Raw genomic sequence first — 27,208 nt, 5'->3', positions numbered from 1 at the left:
CTTGGAAGTGGTTTTGAAATTACTCTTAAAGGCTCTGGGTAAAATGTTTCTGTACTGTGGCTCTCTGTATTTTCCAGTTTCCTGCACACAGTTGGTGTCATTTTTGGATGACCACGTGAGCAGGTCTCCTTAAGTTGCTAATGACCTTGCATAGGCAGACCAGTTTTTGCATGACTGGCAACATGTTAAATTTTCCTCACCTTTAAGGGTCTTATCTTAGAACAGCCTACATCATCTTGTAATTTAGGCTGGTCAGATAAGATAATGTACTTGAAAAGTATATCTTAAATGGCAAAGCAAGATGCAAATATAAGGCTTGATTATCATCATTCAAACTAAAGTCTTGCTTTCCTGACCAAGGTTGACTTACTCCCATGGTGTGGATTAGAGGTGAAATCACTTGAGATTTCTTGCCCAGAGAGCCTGACCACCATTGAAGTGCAATATTGCCACCATTTTGGATGTGGATACCCACATCTGTTGGTTTGTCTTGGGAAAGTTTTAATTCCCATCCTTTTGGTCACAGAATGATTTTGAGGCCAACTCTTGTGTCGCCATCGTAGGTTCATTTTAATCTGGGATGATAGGCAGAAGGGGGACATTGGTCTCTGGTTTCTCTTTCTTCCTCTCTGTGGCTTTTTCTGTTCCTGTTTTCCCTGCCTCTCTCTTTCTCTCTCTTTCTTTCCTTTTCGCTCTGCAACTGAGCAGCAGAAGAGATGGAAGGCTTAGGCTGCCCCACTTTCCTTGGCTGATCTGCCCCCCTGCTCCCCACTTTGTGCCCCATCCAGCACTTCAGTAAGTTGGTATAGATTTTGATGTTGTGCAAAAGTTGGGATAGCTACGTTTCCTTGTCAGAGATTCCAATCCATGCACAGAACACAAAATATAGAAAGGCATCACAGTTTGATTCAAATAATCCTTTGCTTTCTGGAGTGAGCAGGAGAAATGGGGGGAAAATTATCTTATTTTTCTTTTATTCTACTTTGTAAACTTAAAACAAAACCAGAAACAACCTAGGGGCTTCTTTTAAGGAAACCTGTTGGCCACCCTAGATTGTTTGATATTGGGTGTCGTACATCTGCATTAAGAATTTCCACTCTAGCTGGCCATAGGATTTAATAGATGATTTAATGCTACTGCTGGATGTTCTGCAATAAAGTCGCTTTCTCAATTTCACCCGTATATATGGAACCTTGAGTAGGGAAAGCCGAGTTTTATTCTCAGCCTCAATCATATATGCTTTGTTTGACCTTGGGCAAGTTTCTTAATCTCTTGTGGGCTCATTTGCCTCATGTCTAAAATGGATTTAATAATTCTTGCCTACCTCACAGGGTTGTTGTGAGGGTATCCTGCAATGTAAGATAAAGAAATGAACTGGGAACATTTCAAAACAGAAGTCCAAATACTCTGCAAATAAGATGGGGAAATTTGCTATTTTCAAGTTATTCCCAGGACTTAGAACCTATGGCCTCTTGTCACATTTTTGGCACTTTCTTTTGGCTTTTCCATTAGTTCAGAAACAGATCAGTTGTAAGAAACACCACCCCCACATACCCATATCCTCAAAAAAATAGGTAACTTATGGAAAAAAAAATGACATGGACTTAGCTAACCAAATTGACATAGATCCAAGATGGGCTCAAAATAATCTTGCCTGTGTTTTCTTTTCAAAATTTTTAGTTTTTATTTATTTTTATTTTTTTAAGTTCCCTATCTGTGTGACACTGAGCCCCTTGGTCTGTGCATTTATTTTGGTTCCATTGTTTGGGTGGCATGCCGTTTGGAGTCAACTGTGCTTTTGCCCATGCATGTCCTGGAGCTAGCAGCATTTGCTCAACACTCAAACACCTAGGAGAAGTTTGTTAGTGGTCCCTAGATGGCCTTGGCTACCAGAGGAGACAGGCACAACAAACCCAGCAAGCAGAGGCTGGGGTGAGCCCCGTTTGTCTTGATTGGCTGCAGAGTCCACAGATTTCTTGCCCATTCATAGAAATCAAGTAAGCAAGTCTTCCTGGTGGGGGACCAGGTCTTTGCTTGTCATGAGTGACCCTTGACTATGCCAGGCTGGGTCCCCACTTGTTGCTCCTCAAAATGTGAACCCAGCCATTGGCAAATGAACTGCCTCTCAAAAAGCCCTTTGCCCCAGAAGTCTGGCAGCATTGAGCCAGGCCAACTCAGGTGGCAAAAGATGAGCAAATAAGCCAACACAGGTATATGCATGGTAAGCAACTCTGGAAACCGGTCCAGTGTTTGTGGTTGTTTCACTCTCCCTGGTGAACTGTGGTATGGTTTTCCTTCCCTGTGGCCAAGAATGGAGCCCAGGGTATGGAAATCCTAAAGTAAAGCAAGACACTTTCAACCTGACCATGAATGCTCTGCAGACAAGTGTTAGTGGGATGGATAAGTGCTTGGCTAGAAATGAAAAAGTGTCTTCAGACTCCATGACAGTGGCCTGGTGGGGAAAATCCTGGACCTGGAGCCTAATAGTCTTGGGTTTGGGGCCCAGCTCAGCCTGTTCCTCTCTCTGGGCCTCAGTTTCTGCCTCTGTATAACAGGGCTTCTAAGAATCCCATACCTACAGGGTTGAGCTGACATTAAATGTGATAATGGATTTGAAAGCTCTGTAAACACAAGTGCACTTGACTAAAGAACAGGATGATTATTATCATCCTGGGTCATCCAGGGACCCCAAAGAAGCTGAAGCCTCCCTCTTGGCATCAGTTTCTTCATCTCTAAAATAAGAATAACAATTGCCTGGCTCTTAGATCAATGAAATAAAGATTAGTCAAGTGCGTCTAAAATGCCAAGAGGTATCGGGAAGATCAGTGCCCTGGTACGTTGGGAGTTGAGACTCCATGATTAGTTTAACACACAATCATGAAAATTAACCCTTCCAATCATCTTTGAAAGTCTCTTGCTTTCTCGGGCTACCAATTACATCTCTCTCCCCTGATTCCCCCTCCATCTGGTCAGCTTTGCAGGATGACAGCCTCTGATTGGAGTTCCGGTGGTTTCTTAGACACTTACTATTTCCCCCCTATCATTTAGAATGCATTCGTATTATATGACAGTGCTTCTCCTTAACACTGTAGGTAAATTAAGATCCACTTAAACATCCAAAGGCCTTCAGATGGAGCATTGGAAACCAATGTGCTGGGGGTTCCGGGCTTCCATTTGCGTTTTGTGTGCTCCTCCAGTTGTGGGTTTTAAGAACATCTTCCCCAGTTGTATGTTTATGTTGGTTGTTTTCTTGATTTCTTTTGTTCCATTTTCCCCTAGGCCCCCCTGTCTTCCCCCTAAACCACAGAAAATGAGGAGACCTAGGCCTCTCTCAGTGTATAGCCATAAACTCTTTAACGGCAGTATGGAAGCATTCATTAAGGTACTTGCTGGGGAGCCCTAGAGTCCGCGAATGTGCCCAATGTAATGGCAGCCTTTCTCCACCCTCCTCTCCCCACCAACAGCCCTTCCCTGACCTGGAATTTACAGTCCACCCTCTGGCCTGGCCCTGTTGCGACCCAGCTCCTGGCTGCAGCCTGCTCTTAGCTTCCGTGAGGATTTCTCATCAGAGCTGCTTTTGCCTCTGACCAGTTGCTCCTCAAGTGCCTTCCCATGGTTCCCAGCCCTCGGGGAGGGATAAGATCATGATGAAACCTGGTGAAGCCCAAGTGGGGCTGAAATGCCAGCACAGCCGCCCTAGCCAGCTACATCTTAACGTTTCAGGAAGTGTAGCTGTATTGCGTGAGATAACAGAGAAACCTCCTTTACATCAGCTTATGCCCACCTTTCCCAAGAGGAGATTGAAAGCACAAAGAAAATTCCCACAGATAATGGTATGTTTTTATACCAGTGATTTTTGTTTTTAGTTGAGCCTAGACCAGTAAACGAAAACAAAATTTTTATGAGTGAAAACTCTCCCACTTAGTTTTGCTTCCTCTTAGGTGGTTTGGGAGAAGGGAGAAGAGTTGAGGTAGTCCTTTTAGAATTCCACATTAGCCCTTCACACCTTAAACTAAAAATTAAATGGTTTCACCTAGTTGAGTTTCTCTTTTCTTTCTTCCTTGAAGCAAAGTATATAGAATAAAGCCATCCCAGATATGATGGCTCAAGGCAAATTAAAATAGTGATAGAGTTGGAAAAGGCAGCAGGTAGAGATGGAACACAAGGGAGGGAAGAGCCCTCTTAGCATCACTTAGGGGAGAAAGAAGGAAAAATGTCTGCTAGTTATTTGAGAGCCCACCACCATCCAATGAAGATACTTTCTGCAGAAAACAAGACTAGAATCTATCAGGAGGAAAGTTAAGGCTCTAGGGCTTTGCTGATGATTTTGGATTCGTGGAGCTGTCCCTGCTTCAGCTCTCTTACCCCTGTCCCCACACAGGGTGCAGCACAGGGCTTGCAGGGGAGGAAGGGGCTGGAGAGGGCAGTCAGGTCCAGCCCCAGTCCCAGGACTGTCTCTCCTTGTGGGCTGAGTTCTGAGGAAGGGAAAGTAGGGGAAGCTGAAGTAGGACAGTAGAAGACACAAGGTGGGATTGTGTGGGGCTGCTTTAGGATACCTAAGAGGCTGAAGCATGGAGGATGCCCAAAAGGAGAAGTCCCACTGGGTGCATCAGGAAAAGGACAATATTTGGATGACCCAGAGTGAGCAGTTTGCCATCCAGCAGGTCAGAGAAGGAAGCTGCTGGTTAAAAGAGTGCTCTTTCTTCATCCTCTCTTTTCTCGCTCAAAAACTTTCTACTCATTCACCCTTGCCCCTGAAAGAGCCACTTTTCATACATCAGAGGGGGCTAGAGAATCATGTTAATCTCCCTGCCCTCGAGGAGCTTCTAGTGGAGCTTGGGAGGTTTTAAACACAAAACTGAAAAGCGTGAGGTGATTCAGGGCAAGCGCTTGGTGAGTTATCCACATGGAAACAAGTTCTGTGAGAGTTCAGAGCAAGATGAGCTCTTGAGCACTAAAGCATGGGCTTCTTGTGAGGCTTTGAAGGCAGGCTAGGAGTAAGGAGGGAGGAGTAGGACAGAAGAATACTGGAAATGAGGAACAGACTGAATGAAGACTCAGAGATAGGGACACCTCCCCCAGTTTGCTTGGTTCTCTGTAAATGGGCAATCACTGAGGACAGTAGAAGAATCTGACTCTTATCTGACAATATTGAAAATTTGGAGCTCTGTTTAATTAAATATTCTCTTTGCAGAGAAGTTCCACATATAATGTGTGACTATAAAGCAACCTGACTTTATTCCTCCTGAGAAACACATCAGAACTTCTTCAACCATGAGTGCTTGCCCCTTTGAGATGGTCACCTCAAAGAATGTAGGAAGCCACATGCTTATTCTAAATGTACAGCCATGGCTGCAACTGTTTTGCTAAGTCTTCTTCAGAGCCCTTAAAAAGGTCTTTTTCAGTGGTGCAAAGCTTTGTTTTAGAATGGACGCCTTGGTCTTTTGCAAGTATCTAGAGGTCATTCAAAGATCAGCTTTGCAGAACCATTGTAGGTACTAAATGGTGAGAGGAATAGGCACCAGCTACAGTGGGGCTGATCACCTGGGTTTTCAATAGTCCCCAAAGAGGGGCCCCAGAGCATACTGATCAGCATTGTTAGAGTAACTACAGAGTCTCCCAAGGGGACTAGTTAGAAGAAGAATACTCATTTGACTGAAAAACAAAAACAAAAACAAAAAACACTACAGTGTATTTGTTAAACACTATTACATTTCTTTATAGTCAATTGTACTTACAGCATCTACATTCAATGCTGTTCAACAAACTTGTCCTGAATTCCTGCTATAAGCCGGGCAGTGGGAAGACAAAGTCGCAGATTGCATGGTTCTCACTCTCAAGGATTATTAACTTTTCAGAGAATGAAAAGGCAACAGGATATTTTCAATCCTTGAGCAGTTGTGAATGGAATTTAATTTTCTGTCATGATTTGCATGCCATCTGGAAGATTGTTCTCGATGAACGAAGAATCCCGGTTTTGAGGTGTCATGCCAGTGAAAAGTTTTCCAATAAAAAGTCATCACTGAGTTCCATGATTATGATGGTTGAGAGGGCCAGGGAAGACCCCCAAGTTAGTCATGATGGAAAAATGGCATTGGATTATAGTTCTTATAAACTTCTAGGACCCTACCTTGAATGACCTTTTTCAAATCCTTGCTTTTTTTTTTTTCCTCTCAGACAGAAGGAAACTCATTTTTTATTATAGAAATACATTTTGAAGCCTGGGAGGTCTAGCTCTGAGGGAGGGGAACAATCCCTACTTTGTTTCTGTAAAATGAGAATGATAATTACCTACTTCTTGAATTTGTTTTAGGATTAAATGAGTTAATATACATCATGTTTCTAGGGCACTGCCTGGCACTTAGTATTAGCTGGTAGTATTATTATCGTTAGCTTCTTAGGATATAGCTCACAGACCCCCATTTGATTAGGCTGCTTCCTTGATCAAATTCTAGGATTTGGGTAGGTTTAGCCAGTGTGTCTGTCAGTTAACAGATAATTCCAGGCAATGAGTTGCCAGGAACTGGACAGATGACACTCCTCAGCCTCTTCAAGGAGCCTGGATGAGACATGGCACCTGCCCCAGAACTTGCCCTTCTGCACACGTGGAGTGTGGGTGGGGAAGCAGACCCAGTTCCCCATCCTAGAAAATGGATATCTTCAGTGACTTTAGTAAAATCAAAGGCTTTGGTTCTGGCCCCCCAAATCTTGAAGGTGTTGTGACTCTCTACTGACACCTCTCACTCAGGCCTGCCTCAGTTTTTGGGTTCCCCAGAGGTGTTCTCAGTGCCAGTGCAAGGGGCAAGGGAGTAGGAAGGAGAGCAAAGACAAGTGGATATCCAGGAAAAGCTACTGAGGCATTTGGGAGGGCAATATGGGAAGCGTTTTGGAATTTGGAATCAGGTAGAATCATGTTGTACTCCATCCAGAGGGCACCTGATATATTTGAGCTTTTTACACAGAACAAGGTTTCCTGAGCAAAATTCCAGAGACATTATTACTGTAGACACAGAAGGGTGTGTTTCCTTCCTTTTTGTGGCAGCTGGGTTACATTAAGGAGTTTTAAGGTAAGCTCTTGCCCACTGATGAATGAACAGCCCCTTGTCTTGAGAAGCAAGACATGGGAATGAGGTAGACAGAGTTCCTGCACTTGACAAGGACAGGAAGAGGCTCACGGGTTAACTGATGTCTTGGGCAGGAGGCTGAGGCAGCCACATTGGAAGGCTGGCTGGAGGCAGATCCCCCTGAGGCACTGAGGCTGGAGTTTGCTGTCCCTTGGGCAGGCTGTTCAGCATACTCCCCAGGACCTTTGCTGGCTGCCATTGCATTTTGGCGTTCACGGACTCTGAAGGATCTGCTTACTCTAACTGATCTTATTCCTGCGTAATCTTTTCTTTTTCTCCTGCTCTGCTGCCTGTTTATTTTTTGTTATCAGAGGAAGAAGAAATGCTCGAACCAGGAACCAGGTATTTACTAGAAAGGCCCGTTAGTCCCATTCAACTGGATGGAACCTGTCTTTAATACTGACTTCCAGAACAGAGCCCACTTCATCTGTTGCCAGTGGGTCCATATTCTTGTCCTTCCCCAGATTATAGTTAATCAAGGAAAGAATTCAAAGGTGGGGTGTGGAGGACCCAAGCAAATGCCCAAATTCATGGTTTTCTCTGTTCCTTTTCATGAGCATATTATATACGCCTCAATATTTCCTCACCTACTGGTGAGGCTAGTAATAAAATTTGGTCCGTTTTTTAGAAGGCTTAAAAGTATATGCTATCTTCTCTCAGAGACCCAGAATAACAGAGAGGTCAACCGATCGTGGAATCCAAAAGAAAATTGCCCCTTGCCCAGCCCTTTGCTTTTGAAGTCTGGGCTAGGAAGAAACAATTGAAAATACTTCCACATCCCAGGTGGATATGTTTAGAATGGCCTCTTACTCAGCTCTTTTGGTTAAGGTTGGACACTAGATGGTCAATGGCTGGCATTAACTGCCTCTTGAACCTTTCATTAAATGTGTTTACTGTTAAACCAAGTATCTATTTGGCTGTGTAGGATGTAGCATCATGAGCAGAGAGGGCTTCCCTTCTTAGAGCTCAAAGGGACCCCTGGGGCTAGCCTTGCTTCCCCTGTGGTGTGTTCTTTTTAAATCTGGAATCAGGTACTGCAATAATAGGATGAGACCCCCATCCTGCCTTTTTATCCCTGAGCCCTGGGAGAATGGCGTTGAGTTCGGGCAAATTGGAGTGTGAAAACCAAACTCTAGCCCCTTCCAAGGCATGGAGGAAGCTCCACCATGTCGTGAATTCCCTCTCTGTGCCCCAGATCTGCCCGTCAAGCCTCCTGAGTCCAGATTCCTTTCCAGCAGGATAACAAGACAGAGCATTTCTTTAGAAATATCATAGCTGTGCCTTTTTCTGCATATTAACTGATTACTTTCTATTTTAACTATTCGTGGAGACTTTAGGATTAGCAGTTCCTTGCTTGTTTTCCTACTAATCTGATGGTACTAATATTCTGGCTTGAGTTTATACTCTTTGTGTGAAATGTCTTTTTCCTATGGTGATTGCCAAGCTCCATGCAACTCACAATTTGTTTTTTCTTAAGGATTCTGGACAAGCTATACCGCTTGTAGTTGAGAGCTGCATCCGATACATCAATTTATACGGTAAGCTTGATGTAGGGTCAATGTTTCCATCTCTCTCCAGAACAGTTGCTAGGCTATTCTGAGAGGAAATGAGATCTAATTCATCTTGGAAGATGTCCTGTCATTGCCCTACTTCCGAGGGTAAAATGTCCCGTGGAATGGCTGTTACTTGGAGTGATGAATTTTGAGCCATAGTGTGTCAGGGGATGGGTGGGGGTGGTGAGAGGGCCCAGGAACTAGGAAAACTGAGGGGCAGGGAGGGCATAAACAGGGAACCATTTTAGTTCTGTCCTCATTCCCACCGAACCCCAGTGTTCTGCATTTTTAGCACTGAATATACTTGGCCAATAAATCAGTTCATGCTGCTATATTGTAAGCTCCATGAATAAATACAGTGTCTGGGATTTGCTAACCATGGTATCCCTAGAACTTAACTTGTGCTTCCATCTATCCATTTATTCATTCCTCCCAAAATACATTTATCGAGTGCATACCAGGTGCTGTTTTTGGCAGTGGGAATATAGGCATGAACAAGAAGGTAAGATGCCTGCTCTGGGTAGCTTATGTTTCCAATTAGAAGGAAAAGGAAATAAACAAGCAGGGAAACAATTCTAGCTAGTGATAATGCCATGAAAATAATTAAAAGGGGGTAGAGAATGGTTGGAGGAGGTGGGGCTGCTTTGATTAGGTCGTGAGGAGCAACCTCTCCGAGGGGGTGATATTGGAGCCAAGACTTCAATAAGTAGAAGAAACCAGCCACTCAATGCAGGTGGAGAGAATGGCAAGAGGAGAGGCCTAATATGGGAAGGGAGGCCAGTGTGGCTGGACAGGAAGGAGCCAGGAGGATGGGGTCAGAGACATATATGGTAGAAATTCAGTGTCGGTTACCCTAAAGACATGAATAAGCACTTATTGAGCACATACTGTATACAAACCAAACTTTGACTGTAGCCTGCCTTTTAAAGGTAAACACTTTCCTAAATTATAATATAGAGAATTGTTTTATATAGCAAAACTATCTGAGTCGCAGAAAAAGGGCAGGATCGGTCTCATTAATTCCAATTTAAGATGAGTTGGCCCTTTAATTCCTTCAATCCTGTAGTGTGCTGTTACATCAGGTGTCGGGATCTCATCTTTATTATGGCCTTGTGGAAATGTATAGAAAAAATGAGATTAAAAAAATAATTTACAAGGGCTGTTATTGGTGATGAATGCCAAACTTAATAATAATAATAGTAATTTAGTGTCCCACAATCCCTTGATGCCCGGGCCAGAATGCACTCTGAGACTCAGCTTTTCTTAAAGGCAGAAGGTGCCTGTGTCAGGGGAGGAAGTAGTTAAGGGAGTGTTATTTATCGTTCCTGTTGAAAATCTCTGTGGCATCTGTAATCTCAGCCCACACTACTCAGAGCCAGTGCAACCAGTGAACTCAATAGGCAGAGGGCATCAAATCCATTCTTTGTGCTACCTGGTGGTTAAAACTGGCCATTAGTCTGTTGGCCTACTGTTGACATAAACTCCTTATGGCCTTTTCCTTCAAGCCCAGACAGGCGATCACAGACAAATGAGAGCGGGGTGTGTCCTAGTATTTTGGCCAGCAAAAGCCATTAGCTTGGGCTGCTGCCAGGAGACCTTCATTGGGAAACACTGTAATAAAAGAGAAGAAAGCATGGGGACAAAGAAAAAAGCATGAATTCAAGGCCTCATGGCACGTTCTGTGCTTTCTCTTGTTTTGTTTGTAGGACTCCAGCAGCAGGGGATTTTCCGAGTGCCGGGATCTCAGGTGGAAGTCAATGACATCAAAAATTCCTTTGAGAGAGGTAGGTGCAGAATGACCCTCTCAAGCTTGTGGCCAGGGGAGACGAGGGAGGGGGTTAGCACCTGTCTCAGGTGTGCACTGGTTTGCAAGAGCTTGCTATGCTCTTCGGTCCCAACTTCACCATCAGTGACTTTTCCTTGGTAGTTTGAAATCAGCCAAGGTGGGAGTATTTATACCACATAAATTGGCAAGTGCTTCAACCTTTTTTTCTCCTCCTCTGGAAAGCTGGCTGTTAAACATTTACCTCCACACCAGTGCTTAGGGGTGACTTTCTCCAGTGGAGTCTTTAGTAGTTGTTGGGAAAGAGGGCCTGTAAAGAATTCTGGAAGATTTAGGTTAGTTTGTTAAGAATGCTGTATTTTAGAAAAGTCAGAAGAACATACATACACCAAATGGTTTTTGGAATATCCTAATGCATATTTTCTCATGCAGTTCTTTGGCAGGCTTCACGTTGGCAGGAAGAGACCAGGCACAGCACATATATCCCAGGGCAAGGTTACCTACCTTCTAGTTTGGGTAGCCTCTCTTGGCCTCACAGTCCTTAATGGCAGCAGTGACAGTGTCCGTGCAAAATAAAGACACACAGGGTCAGGAATAGTTCAATTCTCACTACACCTCTGCCTTTTTATATTCAGACATATCTGACCACAACAGTGGAACTAGAAATCCATGCATTTTCATTCAAGGGAATATTTGCAGACATCATGCTTCCTGATTCTTGAACCAAGTACAGTATTAGCAATTCCATCCATATCCTTATCCCAGGGAGGAAAGAAGAGTTAGTAGCTAGGCATTCCAAATAATATCTCTGCCTCCAGTTTCCCAGCATTTTGGAAAGGTCATGTCTCCGCAGTCTACCCCTTCTTGGCATTGATTTATTACTTTCTTCTCTGAGTGATTTTGTTATTGAGTTCGGTCTGAGGATCCCAAACCCAAACCCATTTCCTAGCCGTACATCATATCACAATTCACAAAGTACATTCTTACCTGCTATTTTATGTAATCCTCCCAACAGCCTTAGGTGGAGGGAGGTTTATTCTTGTAGGTTGTGCTGTGAGCCTACAGCCATAGAATCTGCCCTCCCATCACAGGGCTTCTGCTGGGGTGGGTATGGGGGACTGCCTCCTGAGCAAACTCGCTGCTTCCCTTTCCTCCCATTTCCATCCTGAGGTCTAGCTCCATAGTGGGGGAAGCATTCTTTGGGCCCCAGGCGGTCACCATCACAGCCCCCAGGTACAGACCCTCTGCAGCCCTAGGCACTCAGGCTTGGTACCGGGTGTAGGGAGCAGGGTTTGTCTGGATGTGGTGCTCAGTGGCCTCCTAAAGCCCACGGGAGCTTCAGTCCTGGGGACCTCTGCAGGATCTTCGGCACTTAGACCCTGTGAGCCCCCAATTTCCCCTGCTCCAAGCTCCTCCATAGTGCATTTATTCATCTATGTGCATGCTATTTATTCATCAATAAGCATGTCTTGAGCCCTACATGTACAGGGTAACAGACCCTGGAGGTACAATATAAATAAATCACCATCACTGCTAGTGGGGGACACAGTTTGGTGACCAGAAAGCATGACCTGTGCCTTGATGGAGTTAGCATTGGGTAACATTGGGGAGTTAGTGAAGCCAGGAAGGCTTCTGGGGAAGGAAATGCCAGAGTTGAGGTTTTTTTTTTTGTTTTTTTTTTTAATTAATTTTTTTTTTTTTTCAGAGTTGAGTTTTAAAGAGTAAGAGCCAGATGAAGAAGGGGCAGGGAAAGGGCGTTCCAGTCGGGGGTGGGGAGCATGAGCGAGGGTCAGAAAGCAGGAGGCACCCCCCATCAGCATCCCTGATGCGGGCATCATTCATCATTTCCCTGAGCTTCTCTTCACTTTCTGGACAGCCCAAAGCCGAGTTTTGTTTCTTTATTTCCCCCAACTCTTCAGCAATCCTGTGCTCCTGGGTTCCTTGTAAACAAAGAGAGTCGTGGTCTGGAATCTTGGCTGGTTTCTACCCTCCTGGGCTCATCCCATTGTACAGAATTCCTTGTGACCCTGCTTTGAATCTCCTGGGTAAACTCCATGCACGCTGCCTCCAGCCGGCGAGCACCCCACCCTCGCGTTTCCTGCTTCTCCATATTCTTTGTGTAGCCTTGTTATAACAGCAGCCAGCCCTTTCCCCACCCGGGTAGTGCTGCTTTCTTTCCTTCTTGAATGTGATTTTCTAAGGTCAGCACCTCCTGTCACTTGCTTGGGTGCCTCACAGGGGTGATGTGCAATTTAAAAGAACTCTCTGCTCCTAACAAGCCTTGGAATGCCTCAGGCAGAGCCCAGCTGGGCAGAGAGCATGTGACCCAAATACTCAGCTGCAAAAAATATTCTCCACTTTTTCCTTGCCTCACGTACACAATTGCCCCCTCCTGCTCTCCCTTCCATTCCAAAAATGAATCTCATTCTCTCACCAGCTTTGTCTTCCTGCCTCACCTAAGCCTACAACTCAGCATGTGTCATTCTAAAAGAACAGTTCCTGGCATGTCTCTTGTAGAAAAATCTGTTCTTGTCTTCTCTGAGCTGGCCAGTGTTCAGCTTTCTCACTTCTACTTTCCTGTTTGTTAACATTCACCAATCAGATGCCTTATTTGGATCCTTACTTGGCTAGCCCTCAGGGATGCTGCTCCCAGCTCTCTTCAAACCTGGATTTTCCCTTTTTCCTTTTTCACCCTGGCCCACCTGCTGCTTTCCCCCTGGTTGCCCTGGAGCCAGGTGGCCTGAGCTCAGCTCAGGACTCCTCCCTACTCCTCCCCTCCTCCCGTCCCTCGTGGTCTAACTTGTGACTGAACTCTCTCTCCAAACCAGTATGTTGTGTGCTTTCCCCTTTCTTGCTTAGATTTTTAAAAAATTTCAATTCTCCAGTCCCTCCAGGGTGCCCATCCTTTGCCACTTGTTAAAAGAGTTTTGGATCTTACTCTTCCATGGCCCCAGTTTTTTCTCTGGAGAGCGTACATTCTTCCTCACATTCCTTTTAAAGGGCAGTTGAAAGGAGCCCAGTTCTCTTTTCCTTAAATTTAGGAGAAATTGTAACATTTTGGAAATCTACTTGTGGCTTATAATTCCTAAACCCACCTACTTTTTTTTTCTGACATGAGTCAAACAGGGTTTCCATTGGTATTGAATAAATCTTAAACTCACTGCTCAAGTTTTGAGATCTTCCTGGAATTTTCTGGCAAAATTAAAGAGAAAGCATAATAAAAAGACAGGAAACAGCAGCGGGCCACAGAGAAAGCCATGGACGCCTCTGCTCTTGTTCTCCCAGATCAGTTTTCCATGTTTCTCTTTTTTTCCTTACGAACTTCTCTGCTGTGGCTTCTTTGTGTTAAAAATGAGAGAGTTGCTAAGTCTGTCCCTTACACGGAAGGAAGGCTGGAAAGGGATCGGTAGCCCTTTATTTACCCTGTGCAGGTCAAGAGATGGTTTGGATTTGGAGCTGAAGTCCTCCGTATAGGGTCTGACTCATTCTAGAGTCCTGGGCTTGGCCCTTCTAAGACCTATTTCCTGCTTCAAGAAGAGGGATGCAACCCAGAGATGCTGGGAGGAGTTGTCATGTTGGGGAGCCTAAGGATGGGTTTGGGTGGGCCACTGAGAATTGACTCTTGTGAGAGAGACCACTTCCAGGCTTCCTGCCATGCTTTGTGTCCCGTTGCAGAGCCTTCGGGTACACACTGCATGCTCGGAGTCTGCCCCGGGTACAGCCCTGCCGTAGAGTGCTTGGCAATGCCCAGGCAGTCTGGCTAAGAGCAAGCCCTGGGCAGAGCTGTTAGGTAACAATTCTTCCTCCCCCAGCACTTCAGCTAGCAAAGTGTGAACACGGGTTTCTCCCATACTTGTCTGCAGTGTTAGCTCTCATTCTCCTGGGAAAGCCATAACCCCACTCCACCCCCATTCAAACAATGCTGCTCATCTTGAGCTCTGATTCTTTCCTGGAACCAAAATTGACTAGCCTTGCTGACAGCCAGAGTCCTGGGCTAGGAGGAAGGAATGTTCAGATGGCTCTTTTTAGGACCTTCTGGAAGGAAGGGCAAGAACTAATGGCGTGTGTTGTGTATATGTGTTGGTATGTGAGTATGCTTATGTGTGTATCTGAAGTCACTATGTTAACCATGCTTAACAATGGGAGCTAACAGCAAAATAGAGAAAAAAAAATCCATGTGCTTTTGAATCATGAGGCCACAAGAGTAATTTGTGGTAATAATAGGGAAACAGCCTAGTACAGTGCAGAGTTTTCACATTCCTTGGGGTCATTCAGAGGCTTCAAGGGCCACTACAGGGAGAGAGAGGGAGGCTGAGAAAGTAGGGTTTAGATCCCTACCCTCCCATCTCCCCATTCCCCTGCCAATTCAGCTAAGTCAGCTCTGTTTTTGTATGTTGGGATTTCTTAGGAGCTTTTTTCTTGAAGAGGAAAACAAAATGTTGGGACTCTGCTGGGTAGGATGGAAGGGAGGGGAGGAAAGAAGGAAAATAGGTTAGATTAGATTAGATCAGATAGATAGGCAAATAGATTTGAAAACCACAGACAATAGAAAAAGTATCTCCTGGACTTTAGGAAACCTGGGAGCTGCCAGTGAATGTTTTTGACTGTGTGAGGGTGAGCATATTCTTTGCCTGTTGCAGCCTTAGGTAGCTCACAGGAGAGAACAGGTGAGAATGCCTTTCTTGTTGCCATGTGGTGGTGTTGGGAGGGTTAAGAGAGATCACATGTGCAAATGGGCTTCTCACTTGAAAAGTGCTATGTGAGTATGAGCAGTCATTTATGTTTTCTCTGTTTTTCCCCACAAGGAAGTCTTGTGGGGGAAGCATTCTCACCCCACACTGTGGGGACACGTGAAAGGCTGACTACTGAATCCATTGTTAGGGCCACCACACACAAGGGTGCCTAGCCAAGAGGGCAGGTGGGAGCTGAACTCCAGCTCATGCTCTGGAAGCATGAGCCCTGGGGCAACGCTGCATCTACCCTGAGGGACCTTTCCCTAATTCGTGTGAGAGTACACTGGGGCTAGCAGAGGCCCTGGCAGTGACACATACCCTTCCTATGGAAGCGGAGGAAAAGACCTAAGTGTGAGTTTCTGGTTCTGCTCTTCATTTGTTGCCAGCCTGAGAGGGCCTTGGGGTTTTCTGGAGGAGAGCAAGAAGCCCACTGTGTAGAAATCTCTGGATACCTTCAGGAAGGAGTTTGATTGCTCCCTGCTTCCTTTCACTTCCCCATGGAGATTCCCAGTGGTGAACCAGATCTGTGAGCCCCGATTTAACTGAAAACCACTACCCCCTGAGATACCATTTCCCCCTCTCCAATTGGCAAAAATTTAAAAGATCAACACATTCCATGGGTAGGGCTGTAGAAAAACAAGCATTCTCCTAGTTTGCTGATGGAAGTGTAAAATGGTGCAGTCCCTGTGGAGGGTAATTTGGATATACTGGATAGAACTATTTATGTATTTACCCTTTGACCTAACAGCTCCACTTCCAGGAATTTACCACCAAGATATACCTCCATAGATGCAAAAACATGCACAACAAAGGAGAGGCTAAACTTGCATATAATTTTGTCTAAGAGTCTCCCCCTGAGTACCTCTTTGTTGCTCAGATGTGGCCCTCTCTCTCTCTAACTGAGCCACCTCAACAGGTGAACTCGCTGCCCTCCCCACTATGTGGGACCCGATTCCCAGGGGTGTAAATCTCCCTGGCAATGCAGGATATGACTCCCGGGGATGAATCTGGACCCAGCATCGTGGGACTGAGAGTATCTTCTTGACCAAAAGGGGGATGCAAAATGAGACGAAATAGTTTCAGTGGCTGAGAGATTTCAAATGGAGTCGAGAGGTCAGTCTGGTGGACATTCTTATGCACTATATAGATAACACCTCTTAGGTTTTAATGTATTGGAATAGCTAGAAGTAAATACCTGAAACTACCAAACTCCAACCCAGCAGTCTGGACTCCTGAAGACAATTATATCATAATGTAGATTACAAGGGGTGACAGTGTGATTGTGAAGACCTTGTGGATCACACCCCCTTTATCTAGTGTATGGATGAGTAGAAAAATGGGGATAAAAACTGAAGGACAAATGGGGTGGGATGGGGGGATGATTTGGGTGTTCTTTTTTCACTTTTATTTTTTATTCTTGTTCTGGTTCTTTCTGATGTAAGGAAAATGTTCAGAGATAGATTGTGGTGATGAACGCATAACTGTGTTATCGTACTGTGACAGTTGATTGTATACCATGGATGATTGTATGGTGTGTGAATGTATTTCAATAAAACTGAATTTAATGAAAAAAAAAAAAGTATGCACAAGGTTATTTGTTGTAGCAAAATGTTGGAAAGAAGTCAAATGTTGATCCAAAGGCAATTGATTAAATAAATTATGGTGTAGCTATAAAATACTCTACAGCCATTAAGGGAAAAAAAAAAAAGAATGAAGAAAATCTCTATGAATTGATGTGGAAGATTTCCAGGTTTTATTGTTAAGTGAAGAAAAGAAAGATGCAAATGAGCATATGTAGTACTATAGTACATTTTGTGTAAGAAATAAGGGGGAAAATATGTGTATGTATTTGTATATTTTTACAGAAAGAAACACAGCAGGACAAATCAGAAACTAACGAAAATGGTTAACTATAGGGTGTAGAGGGGAAAGGGATAAGAGTGGGTCTCGTTTTATAGGATTTTAACTTACGGACCCTGCAAATGTTTTGTTTTCAAAACTGTAAATAATAATTTTTTTTCTAAGAAAATATTCAGTCCCTAAAATTGAATACAAATAGAAATGTATAAGCTAACTCTGTATCAAATTGATAATCATACCAAGAGTAACTTTTGAATATATACTCTGATCATACATTTTTAACACATCTATTGAAATAGCATTTACATTCCTTAAAGTTCACCCATTTAAAGTGTACAATTCAATGATTGCTAGTATATTATACAATTATATAACCATAACCTACCATAATCATCAAAATCTAATTTCAGAATGTTTCATCATCCCCAAAATAAACCTCGTATCCATTTGTAGTCACTCCCTATCCCCCCACCCTCAGCCCCCAACTCTAGGCAACCACAAATCTACTTTGTCTTCTGACTAAACATTTTTGATGGGATGCATTCTGAGGACAAAAAAAATAATAATAAATAAGTAACCCACAAAACTGCAAAGAAATCTTAAACTATTTATGTATTAGGCTTATTGTTAGTGGTAATATTGGTATTAAAATTCTAAATTCTTTATCTATATTATTTTAGGTAACACAAGTAAGTAAATATATTGTTATTAGGAACCAAGATTTTCACTGTAAGAGGAAAGATATACAAACACAAAATAAATGAAGGTAAGGGAAATACTGTGTCTTAAATAGGAGTTGTATGAACTCAGCAGTAAGAATTCATACGTATCTATCCACTGAAAGGGCCTAGAAGCCCTTTGTAACAATAGGCACACTTAGTACCTACATCTTGGTTTCTAAACATTTCTCTACAAAAAAAGAAAACAGAGCTCCTTGGAGAAATGTTTGTTTCCAGTTCTGGGTCAAGGAAAATCCAAGGTGATCCAGGGACATCTTTTGTGCCAGAAAACAAGGAAATGCTCACTAAAGAAGTCGCATTAAAAGAACACAAGAAAGGATACCCCCTTTGGGTCAATTTGAGCATCCCAAAGAACAATGGTGGCAATGGATTATAATACACCAAATTGAAAATCAAACACAAGCCCATAATGATACTAAAAAACTGGGAATGTGGGAACAAGGAAAGCTCTTCTTTCCAGAAGAAGGCCAGCCAATAAATGGAAAAGAAATGACAGAATTAGAATATCACCATTTAGCAACTTCCAATGTAATAACTGATCTGGGCAAAAATCATCACTGAATGCTAAAACCATTGGGTGAAACACTGTTGAGGATAATAATGTGCACACAGTCTCAACATACCATGATGTTTCGAGAATCATTTCACAGATCACTTACTACAAAGGGGAAAATATGCCTTTACAATGCAGAGACGTTCAGGTCACCACCTTCACCCAGTTGTCGAACTAACATCTCAGTAGCGGGACAGGCTGACATGTGCCTGTGATGTGATGCAGTAAGGAGTCCACATCTCACCCATGTAGTATTCTTGTCAAAAATATTCAATCTGAATCTCATGCAGACAAATCCATCCTGTGAGGTATGCTATAAGACAACCAACCAACCTTGATTCTTCAAAAAAGTCAGTATTATAGAAAACAAACAAAATAAAGTTTTGATCTGTTGTAGATTTAAAGGACTAAAGAGGCTTAAAAACCAAATGAATTGTGTGAACTTGGATTAGATCTTAGCTTTAAAAAAAAAACTCCCTGAAAGATACCTTGGGGACCATTGGATGTGTTTGAATGTGGGCTAGGTGTAGATATTTTGAAACTATTGTTAATTTTCTTAGCTGTTTTGGTTACACAGGAGAATACCCTTATTCTTAGGAGATACATGATAAAGTAGCAGGTAAGTGTCATGGTCTCTACAAAATACTCTCAAATAGTTGGGAAATTACCATAATAAATGTAAGTATAAAAAAAGAAAGAACCCAAAATATGGCAAAATGTTAACGATTGATGAGTGTAAGTGAAAGGGTGTTCGTGATGCTGTCCTTACAACTTTTCTATAGATTTGAACAATTTCAAAATAAAAAGCTGCAAAGAGAATGCTCACCCTGCTGGGAGTGGGCATGTGTCAAATGTGTCGTATCAGATGCTCCCTCAGTTCACGGCCCCACACCTCTCTTGCTTTGTGCACATTTGCTGCTTCTTTATCAAGCTCAGACTTGGTCTCCTGTTTCCACCCAGGTGAAGACCCCCTGGTGGATGATCAAAATGAACGTGATATCAATTCAGTCGCTGGTGTCTTAAAACTCTATTTCCGAGGACTGGAAAACCCACTCTTTCCTAAGGAAAGGTTTCAAGATTTGATATCTACTATTAGTAAGTACCAGTGGGCATGGGGCAGACAGAGGAGGGGATTTCACTGGCAGAACAATGGATGCCTTGACACACTTTGAGGGAGTTGTGCAAAGAGGCAAAGAGGAGGTATACAACAAAGGAAGCAGAGTGGTCTGTGTCCTCATAGAACTTAAAATCCAGTTGTACAATTAAAAATAAATAAATTTTTAATTGGCCAAGAAGGATGGAGGGAGGGAAAGAGGGATAGATAGATACATAGACAGATACATAGAGATAGAACGATACAGCAAATGTGGCAAAAGGTTAAAAGTTGGTGTATCTGAGATCTTTGTATGGTTTTGTGTTATTTTTTCAACTGTCCTGTTAGTTTGAACTTATTTCAAAATAAGAAGTTTTAAAAAAAAATCTAGTTGTAGAAATCAGATGTTTGACGATGAAAGGCTAAAGGGAATGGTATACCTCATGGGTACAGAAGGAGCTCAGAAGAGGGGAGGCAGAATGGAACTTGGTTTTGCAGATTAGAGCAGGGAAAGAGTTGTGTGAGCCGAGTCCTCCTGGAGGAGTGGACACTGGGGACACAGAGCAGTAGGACCAGAAGGAGGGTGTCTGTGTCCCAGCCAGTGCATGGAGCTAGAGTAGGAAGACTTTGAATGCCCTGCAAGGGTTCTGGAGATTTCCCCCTCTGGTAATGGGGAGCCATGAAAGCTTTGTGGGTCATGTCAGTGACATGACAGACAAAGGAAATGGTGACAGTAAGTTGACAGAATGACTCTTCTGATGTCGCTAGCTGTGAGACTCCTCCTTGATTAGGATGTTTCTATGGACAAAGACAGGAACCCAGTCTAAGGAGGTTACAGTGGAGGCAAAATCCAAGGGATTTGAGGGAGGGGTTATTTTTAAAAAACAAAATTTTTATTTTAGAATATTGGAATTTTAGTGTTTTAGGATAAACTTTTAAGTTTAGTTCGATTTAAAGAAAAGTTGTCAAAACTTAATTTTACCAGGGATGCTTCTTCTCATGACACTCTGAGAGGTAGTTTCAGCAAGGAAAGTAACCCAGTAGGTGGCAAGTGAGGACATAGGCTTGAACCCCTTTATTTCCCTTAGGTAAAAGACCCTTCTTTAGCCCTGTTGCCCTCCACACTACTTCCTACTCACCTTTGCAGAACCAACTCATGCTCTAAGTCACATCTCGGAAGCTTTTTCTGGGCCACAAAGGCCCCAGTCCTCTCTGAGCCCTGTGTCACTGGCTCAGCCAATATTTCCAGAATCCCAGTATTCCAGCTCCTGTGCAAAGCCTTGAGTGGACAAGGATGGAGAACTCTGGCACAAGGTCGTGACGTTGCATACCATTGAGTCCTACTGGGAGAGAGAAAGTGCCTTTTCGGTCCCCTCCCAAGCTCTCTGATTACATCAAGCAGAAAGCCTCACATGCCAATCTCCCTTTTAAACAGAGACCATAACCTCAGTCTCAGAAACTTTGTCAGGCAGCAAAGTCTAGCTATAATTTAGCAACATTGTTTTGCTTTCACTGTATTTCTTTTTATGTCACCTTCTAATTGTGGCAAGTGATTGAGGTTTCTCCTTTTAAAAGTTTCCTTTTTAAATACATGTATTTAAAAAAACCAGTGTTACCAAATGAGAGGAGAGGTGATACTGGGGCACTAATGACTGAAGCTGAGGAAACGCTGACATGGAGGGATCTGTAGTGAGGGGCGATGGAATCAAGATGTGCACAAAGAGCTGTTAATTCTGTGGGAGGTTTGACTGGGGCTCCTTAGAGCTGGGTGTTGATGGTAAGCTGGAGTGTGCCAGGCAGAGAAAAGGAAGGAGGGCAGAGGGGTCATCAATATGTGCAAAGGCCCAGGGGCAGGAAGTCCTTTACAAGGTGGCTACAGGATTTCTCAATGGGAGTGCTATTGGAATTTAAGGAATATTAGTACCTTGTTGTGTGTCCCACATATTCAGGACACTTAGCACCCTTGCCCCTGGCTCCCAAATGCCAGAACTATCCTCCATCATTGTGGCAACCTCCAAGACTACCCCATAGACTTGTAGATGCCCGCCAGGGGTATACTGTCACCTCATTTGAGAACCACTGCTCTAGATCATCTTAAGATTCTTTGGGAAGGGGCAGTTACTGGGTCATGAGGCAGGCAAGGATCGTTGGAGCTCCTTCATGAAAGGCCTCAGAGAAGGCAGAAAAAAAAAGGGAAAAATTGTAGTTTAGAAGGGATACACTAACAGAATGTGGATGCTGGAGAGAGGCCATGTGAGAAAAAACATGATCTGAGGACATGAAACTAACATTGTTCTGAGCTTCAGCTCTGCAAATAAATACCAGAGCTTTGGCAGCTCACTATTCTTAGCTCCTTCTCCACAAGTCAAAGTCCAAAAAGCACTTTTCTCTCCTTATCAATCCCAATTTGCTGTCCCCACCCCTAGCCTGACTGCTAAAAACACCGATATCTGTCTCTCTAAGACTGACCTGAAAACAGGGGTCAGAGGCGAGATCTCCAGTGTCTGCCAGGCTCTTTGGCCAATGTGTAGCTTGAGAAGTGGTTACATGTTCAACACTCATTTCCTGAGCACCTGCTCTGTGCCAGGCCTGTGCTGCAGCTGGTATTCATAAAGGGCTTAGTAAAACATGGTCCCTGCCTATGTTTTGCAGGACTCTGAGGTTGCCAATGATAGAAACTCACTGGCTAAATCCAGGCAAGGGGAGGCTTTAGATCACGTATCTGAAAAGTTTAGGCGCAGTTGGATCTGGGCTCTCACACAGCATCAGCAGGGACCTGTCCCTCTCCAACTGTGCTGGCTTCACTCTCAGGTGCCCTTTTCTTTCCTGGTAGCCCCCAGCAGCCCCAGACTTTGCTTTACCCAAGTTCAGAGGGGTACCTCACTCGAGGTTTCTCCAGCCCAAAGTCCCAAGGATTAACCCGTTGGTTCTGAGTAGACCACATACCCCTCCCGAACCAAATCCCTGGGGGACTGTGTGGCCAGGGGAATACAGTTCTTTGACTGGCCAGGTCAGGATCACATATTGATATAGGCCACAGGCACTGTGCTTACTGTTCCTGATGCAAAAGTTGGCCCTGGGTTCATGTTACCCAGATTACCTGGAGCCAAGTAGAGCTGGCTGCCCAAGTACCACGTGGGCTGATGTGGGACAGGCAGACACCTTCTACTTTGCTCTCCAAGGATAAAACACACCATGCAAAGCCCTTCTGTGTTACAGAACTGGAGAACCCAGCTGAGAGGGTGCACCAGATCCAACAGATCCTCATCACTCTGCCCCGGGTGGTCATCGTGGTCATGAGATACCTCTTTGCTTTCCTCAACCAGTGAGTACCTTTGACATCCCCTCCCCCATCCAAGGGGGCCCTCTTTGACTCTGTCCTGGGCTCCTTTGGGAGGGGGGCTTCCTGAGGCTTTTGCAGATCCTGCTCTTTCCAAAAGACATCATGGAACCCTCCTGAATTTGAGCAGAGCTCCCAAAAGAAAGAAACCACAGGGGGAGGATTTGCTTTCCCAGATAACTCATGAGTACTTCCTCTCTTCCAGTCTTTCCCAGTATAGTGACGAGAACATGATGGATCCCTACAACCTGGCCATCTGCTTCGGGCCCACCCTCATGCACATCCCTGATGGACAGGACCCTGTGTCCTGCCAGGCACATGTCAATGAAGTCATCAAAACCATCATCATCCATCATGAAGCCATCTTCCCCAGCCCCCGGGAGCTAGAGGGGCCTGTGTATGAAAAGTGCATGGCTGGAGGGGAAGAATATTGGTAAGATTCCATTTCTCTTATTATTATCATCATCATTGCTGTCATTATTGTTGAACAGGAATAATAAGGAGACCTCCAGTTTTCTTACTGTTTTATAGTCTTTACTTCCACGTACGTTTTCTCATTTGAGCTTTATGACAGCCTTATATGATCGACAGGTACATCAGTCAAGACTCTCTTCATTACAAGAGACAAAAATACAACTCAAATTGGCTTAAGCCAAATGGAAATTCATTGGTTTACTTAACTAAAAAGTCTGGAAAATGGCTTCAGGTATAGCTGGATCCAGGGGCTCAAATATTATCAGGTCTTGGTCCTACAATCTCAGTCCTTTGGCTCTGCTTTTGTCTATGCTAGCTTCATTCTCAGGAAGCCTCTCCCTTGGTAGTTACAAAAAGGTAGATGACAACTCCAGGTTTATAGCCTCTTCTCTGAGCATCTGCAGTGGAAAAAGAGCTTTTCCTCCCCAACTGTCCTAATGCAAGCTCAAGAATTGGGTCTCATTGGTCTGGTGCCTATTGTGAACCAGTCCCATTGGGAGGGAGATGTCATGCTCTAGTTGGCAGGTTGAGTCACGAGCCCATCTTAGGAAGAAGGGAAGTGTCAAATTTCCACCTTGACCTCCTGAATCAAGAGTGACACTTCACTGTTGTCTCCTCCCACCTAGGAGTTATTTTTTCCAGACAAAGTCAGTTCATTTGTTTTTGAGTGCTTCACATCACATCAGCAGTCATTAGTTGAGCACCTCTATGGTGTTGACACTACATGGGTCTTAGGAGAAATATTTTATAACCGTTTCAAAATCAGGGCTGAATATCTTACCCAGGCTCAGACTTTAAAATCTGGTGAAGTCTGGAAATTCAGAACATCAAGTGACAGAGACCAGTCAAAGGGTTTCCATTATTTCTTTATTCCCAACCCAAGACAATATGCAGCTATATGTTTAGATGTTACCTGTACTGCTTTCAGCCAGATGCCTACAGGGAAGTTCTTCTTTTGATTGTCAAAGCATTTGTGGACTCTTGAATTGCCTTAGCTCTGTGGGCATATTTGGGCAACTGCCTCAACAATGGGAGGTGTTCCAGCCCCTTTGTTACCCCCTCACCCCCCTGCATCAAAATAATGGGCCAGGGTGATGTCTGATCACAGCTTTCTAATCTCATTTGAGGCACTAAGGGGCAAGTCTGTCCCTGTTCTGTAACAAAAACATTTAACAGCCAGCAAGCATAATTTAGGGACAAAGAGAAGCTTTTCATACAGTTTTTGCAACCATTACCAGTTCTGTTTTCTTGTTGCAATATATACATATAATTAGTATTCTGGAAAAGGACACCCAGATCTTAGTGCACTTATCAGAGAACAATATAAAATAACCACACTTTCCTTAATCCCACTTGTTTCCCATGGAGAGAGGAAAACTATTAATTACATGGTAATTTTGAAGGCATTTTCAAGGCCAAAAAGAGGATTTTGGCTGAGGGGCGCTCATCACAGTAGACAAAATTCTTTCATTGAACAATTGGTTACCAAGCATTTGGGAGGCAGCGGGCTGGGAGGGAGGGATGGAACTATGAGCAAAATTGACCCCTGGCCTCAGGGAGCTCCAGAAGGAGGAAAAAGGAAGTTCCAGAAGTAGGGCCTCCCAAGCCAATCTAGGGAGGTCAAGAAAAGCTTTCCTGGGGAAAGTGAAGATTGAGCTGGGACCTGAAGAATGAACTGGGGTCGTCAGCTGAAGGAATAGGCAAAGAATGTCCCTGGCCATGGAGCATTCAATGAAATGTAAAGGAGTTTAATGTGGCCGGAGTGTAGCATGGGACAAGAGGGTTGGTAAGCATGAAGGCTGTACAGGTCAGCAGGAGCCAGGTTATGACAGGTCTTGTATCTTTAATAATATAGATCGTATCCCCTTAAAGGGCATTTTAAATGTCACCTCCTCCAAGAAGTCTTCCCTGACTTCCCTATGTAGGTCCCTCCTGTTATTCTTTCTCTGCTCATTTGTTTCCTGCTTCACATGTGTTTCAACTGGCACTTGTTTTATTTACTGGCCTGTTTACTTGTCTCCCACACTAGAATGTCAGTTCTGTGAGGCCAGGGGCTTTGTTCTCCTCACTCATCATTACATCCCTCATGCCTAGCATAGTGCTTGGCATATATTAGGGTTCAGTCAATGGCTCAATCAAAAGACAGAGTGACTGACTATGTGAACGAACCGTGGCCTTAAGATGCTTATCTTATATCTGTCTAAATGAGATGACCTGGATTCACTCAAGCACCATGCCCGTCATGTTGGCACGCTGCTCTCCTGCCTAGACTGATTTGGGCTTTTGCACAGCAGAATCAAGAGGTGACCCTCAGGAGCCCTGCTCCTTGTTACCTTCACTTTACCTCGCTGGGTTTGTCACCTCAGCTAAGACAGGGGAGCCAGGCTAGATGAAATGACTCAGATCACTTCAAAGGTTCCTTTCTGTTCTGGCATGCTTTGCACCTGTAGTCCTTCTAATGATAAATGCCAGGGCTTTACCAGTGCCCTCTGGATCTCACAGAACACGTAAGCATCGACAACCCTTACCAAGCAGATATCCCAGCAAATTCCAGGGCTGTGGAGAAGCTGGGGGAGCTCTTTGGGGAAGCTTCAAGGAGGAGGGGTTGGGAGTGTTTTTTATATTAGGAAGGTCCAGGGATTGGGTAGAAAGGAAAAGACAGGATGTGGTGGGCCTGGGTCTGATCTGGGTGAAGCCCCACAGGTGGATTGGGTTGGCGCCCTGCAGCAGGTCGAGGTGTGAGGGTAGGTGGTTCCCCAGTGAGGCCCCTTCCTGTGTTTCCTTGCAGCGACAGCCCACACAGCGAGCCAGGGACCATCGATGAAGTCGACCATGACAATGGCACTGAGCCTCACACCAGCGATGAAGGTGAGTGAGGGGGAAATCAGGGCCACAGAACCTACTGAGGCCTCTTGGGCTGACTGTTCACAAGCCCAACCCCAGGGCTGGCCCACAGAAACCCCGCCAGCTTTCCAAGCCAGCACGCTTGTCCTTTAGAGTAGATGGGACCCAGAAAGACCTCAGCGTGCATGCACTTCAGTTCACCACATCCTACACCTGGCCTGGCCTGTGGTCCAGATCCTAAGTGACAGGAGTTTCCTAAGTAGGAAGCCACCTTTGTCCCTCTGCCCCTCCCCACAGCACAGCTTCACTGAGGATCTGTTCTGTGCCAAGCCTGTGCTGGCACTTGGGGGTGGCAGTGAGTGAGTCTTTGGCCCCCAAGGAGCTCTCAGTCTCATCCCCTCACCTTGACTGATTTGGAAGCAGCTCTGTGTGATACAAAGTGATAATGCCAAACTACAGGTGTGTCTCAGTGCTGTGGGATCCCAGAAGATGAAGCCAAAGGATGATAGTACAGGGAAGTGTGTGGAGGGTGACGGGGCTGAGCCCACTGGGGCTCTGAAGGGCTCTGCAGGTTCTTCCACCCCTAAACAAAGAGAAGAGGGTTGGGTTTGTCTCTAGAGAAACTGGATGTGTAGACAGATGATCTGGCTATATAGACCCATGGTCAACCTATCCGTTAGGCAGAGTAAGCAGTGCCTAGAGCCCTTGATTCTTTTAGGAGCCCGTGAAAGTGTTTCAGTTTCTTTTAAAATTGGAAGAAAATAATGAATATGATCCAAACTGTATTATATTTGCCTTTATAACAATGCAATCATAAAATACAATTTTTTAATTTTTTTTAATGGAGGGAGAGACTCACAAAGACAAAAGTACCTACTTTTGGCCCATGAAAGTCATAATGCTGCCTTGCATGGACTAAGCATAACACTCAGCCCTATGATAGTTGTTGGTTGTCTATTGTTTTTCGTAAATCATTACTTAGCATTTCTTTGACTTGGCCTTTATGTTTCCTTGTGAGACGGTCCCAGGCCCTGCTGGCCACTACATTTGTCAGGAGAGCTGGGGATATTCTCAGTGGAGCTAGCAAAACAGCCCAGACAGATAAGTGGTT

At 44.3% G+C, this 27,208-nt stretch overlaps 1 protein-coding gene across 8 annotated transcripts in view; it reads left to right on the top strand.

The window, feature by feature from the left end:
- Positions 1-27,208, top strand: part of SRGAP3 (SLIT-ROBO Rho GTPase activating protein 3) — a 355,578-nt gene that overhangs the window by 307,601 nt on the left and 20,769 nt on the right. For 6 of the 8 annotated variants that reach the window (XM_037800919.1, XM_037800916.1, XM_037800911.1 and 3 more), the window contains 7 exons: positions 3,280-3,382; positions 8,602-8,662; positions 10,384-10,461; positions 19,307-19,441; positions 22,659-22,764; positions 22,985-23,212; positions 26,042-26,121. In XM_037800919.1, the coding sequence (XP_037656847.1) occupies positions 3,280-3,382; positions 8,602-8,662; positions 10,384-10,461; positions 19,307-19,441; positions 22,659-22,764; positions 22,985-23,212; positions 26,042-26,121 (791 nt within the window). Of the gene's footprint in view, positions 1-3,279; positions 3,383-7,435; positions 7,467-8,601; positions 8,663-10,383; positions 10,462-19,306; positions 19,442-22,658; positions 22,765-22,984; positions 23,213-26,041; positions 26,122-27,208 lie in introns of those variants that run through there. The other 2 variants (XM_037800931.1, XR_005211341.1) reach the window with 2 other exon arrangements.

The sequence above is a fragment of the Choloepus didactylus genome, chromosome 1 (genome assembly GCF_015220235.1).
Source record: "Choloepus didactylus isolate mChoDid1 chromosome 1, mChoDid1.pri, whole genome shotgun sequence".
Taxonomy (NCBI): domain Eukaryota; kingdom Metazoa; phylum Chordata; class Mammalia; order Pilosa; family Megalonychidae; genus Choloepus; species Choloepus didactylus.
Note: the sequence above shows the minus strand (reverse complement) of the source record. Positions and strands in the feature narration are given on the sequence as shown.